The 7,313-nt window shown below is 37.8% G+C and overlaps 2 protein-coding genes across 5 annotated transcripts in view; both read right to left on the reverse strand.

The window, feature by feature from the left end:
* Positions 1-7,313, reverse strand: part of Rabgap1 (RAB GTPase activating protein 1) — a 185,262-nt gene that overhangs the window by 72,152 nt on the left and 105,797 nt on the right. The gene's annotated exons all lie outside the window — the stretch shown is intronic.
* On the reverse strand, positions 2,765-3,805 carry Gpr21 (G protein-coupled receptor 21). The gene has a single exon (XM_004641598.1). It carries the CDS (start codon positions 3,803-3,805, stop codon positions 2,765-2,767), a length of 1,041 nt encoding a protein of 346 aa, XP_004641655.1.

Here is a 7,313-nt window from a genome sequence, read left to right on the forward strand (position 1 = left end):
GAGGCAGGGAGGCAGGGAGGCAGGGAGGCAAAAAATAAATAAGAAAGAAATCTTTTCAGGAATGTTGGTGCATGCTTGCAACTTCAACACTCAAGACACTAAGACAGGAAGAGAGGCAGCTGGGCTACGTAGTCCAAAGTTAGCCTGAAGTATAGAGTAAGATCCTGTCTCAAAAACAGAAAAAAAAGAAAGCAAAATCTACCCAGAGGTGGCAGAATACCTAGCATTTGAGAGGCTGAGTCAAAAAGATCATAAATTCAAGGACATCCTGGACTACATGGTAAGATCCAGTTTCAAAAAAAAAGAAAGTAAAATGTACTAATTTAAGATCAATTTCTATAAAAATCAATCTTGAAGAGTGCTGTATTTGCTAAACTAAAAATTCATTATCAAACTGCAAGTCTGAACAGGTTATATCTTCCAGAATATATGAAAGGGTAAATTTTATTTTATTTTGGATTTCTAGCACTTCAATTACAGGAATTATGTATAATATAAGTTATTTTTTGGAATCCAAGCAGGAAAGGTTTTCCATTTGAAAGGGTAATTCAACAAAGCCATTTCTAATATAACATGCAATTTCAGTATGAATTCTAAATTTTGAAATTGTTTAAAATCCAATTTGCTAACACCTAATATAAAGAGCAAGTAAGCTTCTGCGAGGAATTCAAAATCTGAAATTTACACATTTATACAATAATCACTTAAAAACAAATTTAAATAGAAGACATCTGAGGTTAAAAATTAAATTGATGTCTACAACCTAGTATCAAAACACTGCTCTTTATTTAAAAGTGGGAGGAGGTTTCTAACATAAGGATAGAAAAACCGAAACATATCTGCCTGCTTTAAAAATATCCATACTGGGCAAGGGAGATAGCTCAGTGGCACAGTGCCTGCCTGACAAGTGTAAAGTCCTGTGTTTTGATTCCCAGTACGCAAAAAAAAAAAGTCCATTCTTGGACTCTGAAATCTACTTTAACATGTGTCCCTTCATTTTCTACCATCTTCCATTCCATCAACCATCTCTCTGCATTCAGATTTCAATATCTAGCCAAAGGCAGAGATTGAGTTAAGTCTCCTGAAGATTGCAAAAAACTAAAACCAGCAGAAAAATAGAGGCAATACTTCTCATAAGAACTGCCAGAAGTCCTTTCAGAAAAACAAACTTCTTGCTTTAAAGATAATCACTTTTAAGAAAAAAAAGACAACAGTATATATGAATACACACCACGCTAATAAAAACACTAGAACAATGATAAAATCCTATAGATTATGCTAGTACTTTGGGAAGAAAAAGATTGTTTTTTCGAGAAAGAGAATAGCAGTAAAAGACTTCAATTAGCTAGAATTTCCCTTTCTCCCCTTTGGAGTGGATTCCTTACACTAACTGAAAGAATACTTTTCAGAATGAGTTTGTTGCTAGATGATGCTATTTACTCGTGAAGAAAACATTTTCATTAACCCCCACTTTAAAAATGAGTCAGTATAGTACCGCACCCATGTTTTCCTGGTGCTGGGGAATTAATCCAGGGTTTTGCATATGCTGAACACGTACTCTACTGCAGTTCTATCAAGGTGTATATATTCTGACTCAGAGCACCCTTCTCCCTAATGTTCAAATATTTCAAAACCTTAAGAACAGCGTTGGAAAAAGTCTTCAAAAAGAACGAAAAATTTAAAAAGAACAAAAAATACTAGTCTGACTCACAGCACCCTTCTCCCTAATGTTCAAATATTTCAAAACCTTAAGAACAGCGTTGGAAAAAGTCTTCAAAAAGAACGAAAAATTTAAAAAGAACAAAAAATACTAGTCACATTTTACATATTTGCATTATAAAGAAGAAAGCATTAATCACATTTTACATATTTTCATTACAAAGAAAACAAAAAACACTAGTCACATGTTATATATTTCCATCATTATAAATTGTAAGCCTATAATTTATTTTTAAACTTATTTAAATACATTTTGCTATTAAAGGAACTTTAATTCAATTCAAATATTCTCAATATACACAAAGCCACAGGCCAAAATACTGCAACGCAATGACTTTTTAAGCACATGAATCTTCAGAGCTCTGTGAAGCATGACACAAAAGGCAGCTCAGTTTTCTTAAACTATGTAAGTTGTCTGCATTTTTGCTTCATGGTTTATTGCAAAATTCTAAAAGTAATATTTAAGTGCTCGTACTATTCACTTTATTGAGAACTGTCTAAAAAATACTACACAAAACCTTAGCTATCTAAATTAGTACTGAAACTTGCAGTGTAGTTACATTCTGAGAAAGATAAAAATAAAAACCCTGTTAATTCACCAGTATATTTAATATTCTGTTAAAGATATCAATTGCACATGAAGTCCAAATAGTTGGAAAGACTCTAGAAAAGCAACAAGAAAATGACTTTTAAAAATGACGCTTTTCACACCCAGGTTCAGTCATGCCAGCTGGAGAGGTGTTAAATATGGCTTTATTCCTTTTAAATCTGAGAAGTGTAGTCATTTCCATGACATTTTAGAAATTGGAAATGAGCAATTTTTCTTCATGATCCTAATTCTTCTGATTCAAGTCACATTTAGAAAATCAAACTTAGAAGGCAGTTTGGATAGACCATTTGTTTGCTGCTGCTTACAGTCAAATTATTCTGTCCCAGATCGCCTAGCAAACTAGGAATACAAAGAGATAAAAAGGGAAAGAGAACAACCACCACCAAAAACTCCCCCCACACAGAATGATCAGGAATCTGAGCTGCTTCAGGCATGTCATCCGTTAAGGGGACCTTTGTTTCCAATTGTATAAGGGTCCTTGGCCGTAGTCTGACTCACACAAGACGTACACATGGCTCCTGAGAGGCCCTTTAGTCCCCTTTGGAAGACACTATTGGAGAGACTATAAATGACACAGTTGCAGAAACTGTTACTAATTGCAAGCCAGGTGGTTAAGAAGGACGCAAAGCGGTTGCTGTGGTCAGTGGAACTCTCCAACAAGAAGTAGATGATATATGGCAACCAGAGGATATAGAACACACTAGTGATACGAAACAGGACCATGGCATAACGTTTATCGGGACACGCCTGTGCTTCCCCAGTCTCCCCACTCTGGCAGCTGAAGCGGGCTTGCCTTTCGCTGATCTCCTTTGTGTGCTGTTGGCAGATGCGGAAGATGTTGAAATATGTGAAGCAGACAATGAAGGCTGCTGGGGCATACAACATCATCACGATGAACAAGGTGAAGTAGGGGTCGGTATGCCAGGACTCTGCACACCACTGAAACACATCTCCATGATATCCAGGTTTGCCCCAGTGGAAAAAGGAAGGCAGGAAGACCAGGGTAGAGTATAGCCAAATCAGGAAAATGCACAGGCGAAGTCTCCAGGGTGTAACCAGGCTATTGTAAGTTAAAGGCTTAGTGATGGCAATGTATCTATCAATGCTGATACAGGCCAGAGAGGCCATGGAGACACTCTTCAGAACTGATACTACAAAACCAAATATCTGGCAAGTCAAGGATTCCTCTATTGGAAGAGGGTAGTGGAGGAGTGATAAAGAAGGAACCAGGCAGCTTACTCCAACTAAGAGGTCTGCATATGCCATTGTCTGGATAAAATAACTTGTGGTGTGATGGTTCAACAAAGGTGCACAGTGAAATACAAAAATCACCACGATGTTGCCAATAATAATTAATACAGTTAGAAAGACAATAATCAGGACTTCCAAAAGGCAAAAACTGACAGTTTCCAGGTAGCCAAATGCCAAGAGACAAAAAGGGTGGCTGCTCTGATTACCATCCAAGGTGGAGTTCATCTTGAGCTCAGGAGTGATCTCTCACTTCATGCTGCCGCTTGGCTGCTGCTAATGTTCAAAGGAGCAGCTGCTGTCAATGCGGTCAGCTTTTAAGTGTAATAATGTCAAAGGAGCCTTAGTCCCCAAGCTCCCGATGCTGCTGCTCTTGTGCATTGCCTGCAGTGCAATTCCCCTTTAAATCCTTCTTGGAATAGGGAGAACCAACAGCAGAGGTCTGGGCAGTCCCAGACGCAGCCATAGTGCCAGCCAGGTTCACCATACACATAGCACTGGGGGGGGAGTAAGGCAAACTCTGGGAACAATGTCTTCAGGCCAAGTGAGATGAGAGTAGGGGAAGGGGCAGAAGAAGGGAGGAAGATTAGAACTTCAGCAGGAGTTGTAATGACTCTCCTCTGAACAGCTGATAGAAGAAAAGGAGAAAGCATTTTACATTTTGCATTCAATGTCCTAATCAAAGAACCTAGCTACCTCCGGCTGGTATCACCCCTCCCACTCCTCCCCTTCTGGTAACACAATTTACAGCTAATGTCAGTAATACCCCACATAACTAGGCCTTTATTGAGAAGAAGCAAAACCAAGCTTTCAAAAACAACACAAAACAAAAGCAATCACAGTCAGATCTACCTATGCCTATTTTCCTTCCTTTGAGCTTTTTGGGGGAGAAAATCAATCTTACAGCAATTCTGAAAACGCTTTACTACATTATCACTAATAAAATAACCCAAGATAATTTATGTTCTACATTAAATCTGATGTATTTTACCTCTGAAAACATTTTAATAGAATTTATCTGTTTAGCTCAATTTCAGTGTTACCTGTAATTCTGCATGCTGCAATCCAAACAAAAGCCACAATGCACCCTTAACAGAAAGCCTTGCAATGCAGGAATGTGTTCAGCCCCGTGTACTGCAGAGCTGAGACACAGAGGGAGGGGATAAATGAGTAGGAGGGGAAACAGGCAGAAGAGGGGCCTTGGGAAAAGGAAGAAAAGGGGAGGAGAAAGAAAAGGCATGTGTGCACACATTCTGGCATCTTCAGCGACTCATTAGAATTCATCACCCAAGAGGTGCTCCCCAATTATGATTATCACTTGCTAAATGGAGAGATAACATGCCTGAAGTGAAGCATTTGAAAGCTGTTTCCATGTCTGTCTGGAATCTCCCTCTTAAACGATAAGAGAATTTAGACTTCTAGGCAAGGAAAATGAGTAGTAACTAGGCAGTCAGGAATTATGCGGAAACAAGCTGCCAGAGGGCCAAAGGGTGAGGGGAAATTTTTATTTTCTTGTCGTGATTTCCCAAAGAACAATATTAAAGAAAGGAAGTGTGTTAATAGTACATGGCAACTGAGAAATCATAGCTCAGTTGCAAAAGAAGTTCAAGCTGTAAGGCTAACTATTCAACATTAATCTTTTCTCTGATAACTCACTAGATATTGGCTAATGTTAAGAAATTTTAGAATCAGTTTTTTCAAGAGAAGAATAGACACTGCCCCGTCTGATTTTGGGAAAACAGGGCACAAAGAGAAATTAGTACTTCTGTGTCTGATATTATCCTAAAATTTTGAGATACCATTTCTTGCTTTTACTGTGCTAAGAAGCACTGCACAAATTACACAAACTAAAAGATTGAAAAGTATACTCATTTCTATCCAGACTTGAAAACTACAGGAAGCTTCATGGTATGAATACATCTTTGTATCTGAGGATACAAAATTTTATCTGTCTACTTAAAATAAAATGGAATTATGGCTTTTCTGTTGATGTAACAAATGATGATTTTCAGGTAATGTGGGGTAAAATCATGCGGGAATGGTGTTATTTTAGTATCTTTTCTTTCAGGTATTTATGAATTTCAATTCATCTTTCTAAATAAAGTTCCACATAGCCAGCAGAGTAAAAGAAAATAAACACTGGCATTTGTAAGCATTCCAGGTCTGCACACTTAACTGATGACATATATTATGTGACACAACTTTTCCTTTTACTCATTTTATACGTTTTCTTATTGCATACAAAATTCTACCCATTATCAAAATTCAGTGAATTGCATTTTAAATCAGAAATACTGCGCTAATTACATGAAACAACACACTTAAAAGCTTATTCGAGCCTAAGCCTGATGGAATAGTTGACTGTTCTTACTGGAAAGCGTGGCAAAATGTAGCATAGTAAAAACACCAACAGCATCAAAGGAACAGCCAGGTGATTCAAATCCTTGCTTTACTATTAGCCTCTCTTAGCCTCAGTTTCTTCACATGCAAAAGGAGGATAATACTCCCTATTACACTCTCTCCCTTCTCTGGGACAGAAATAAAGACTGTGCACAAAAGGCTAATACCTAGCACATGGGGAGTATACAACTTTATTTTCCACTCATACAACTTAAATAGTTTTCCTAGATAGCCACCAATCGTGTGGCACTGCTTGAGGCTGGGCTTCTCTGCATCCTGAAGAACCTTCTATTGTGACTGCACAGACCTGGGACACACAATAGCTCTAAGGATTCAGTGTCTTAAGCTTTAAATACCTTGAGATAAACACATGCAAGGTAGTGAAGGTTGCAAGACAAAGAATGATGATATGGCACCAATTATTGCCTCTTCATAAATAACTGCTTTGTCTACGTCTCTAGCTGATTTCACTCCTGAGCTCTTTCTTCTATTTATAATTTGCCAGTTAGTCTCCTGTCTTTCACCTGAATGTCCTTGTAGATTTTTACCTGGAATATGTTCAAATGAAAATAACATTTTTTAATACCAAATAAGGGGCTGGAGAGATGGCTCAGTGGTCTAAAGCACCTACTTAGAACAAGCTTAGCAAAGCACAGGGACCGCGGTTCATATCCCCCAGCAGCACATGCCAGCCAGCCCCACCCCCTGGTGGGCTGAGCTGGCCACACACACACACAATAAATAAATGTAATAAATAAAAATAAAAAATAAATAATTAAAAAAAAAATACCAAATAAGCCTCTCATTCATTCTTAACACTTTTTCTAGACACTACTAAGAAACTGTCTTAACCACTTTTCTCCTTTAACGCAATTTTTTTGTTTACCAAGTCCTCTAAATCTATTTCTATACCACTTTTAAAAATTCATTCTCTCCTCCTTCAAGTTTTAGTTTAGGCCTCATTAATTACCACATGAGCTCATAGTTTTGTTCATTTTCATACTTACTCTATTCATTTCTGCTTGATAAAATATCTAAAAGCACATATTTCATTATGCAACTCCATTGTTCCAATCTGATCATACTACTCTTTTTCCCTGAATCACTTTGCCCTCCAGGAGAACCAGGTTACTCACTATTCTACATACCTCCCATAAATTTCATTTCTTTCTTCATTGTTGTTTTTTTTTTTTTTTTTTACTGGGGATTGAACTCAGGCCCTTGTGCTTGCCAGGCAAGCACTTATTCTACTGAGCTATCTCCCCGGCCCTAGGAAAGGTTTATGTAGATCATAGTTTATAGAGGTTTCAGTTCATAATCAGCTGGCTCAAAGGCC

The sequence above is a fragment of the Octodon degus genome, unplaced genomic scaffold (assembly GCF_000260255.1).
Source record: "Octodon degus isolate 3935 unplaced genomic scaffold, OctDeg1.0 scaffold00138, whole genome shotgun sequence".
Taxonomy (NCBI): domain Eukaryota; kingdom Metazoa; phylum Chordata; class Mammalia; order Rodentia; family Octodontidae; genus Octodon; species Octodon degus.

Coding starts and splice junctions, on each gene's coding strand:
- Gpr21 (XM_004641598.1), bottom strand. CDS start 3,805: ATGAACTCCACCTTGGATGGTAATCAGAGCAGCCACCCTTTTTGTCTC.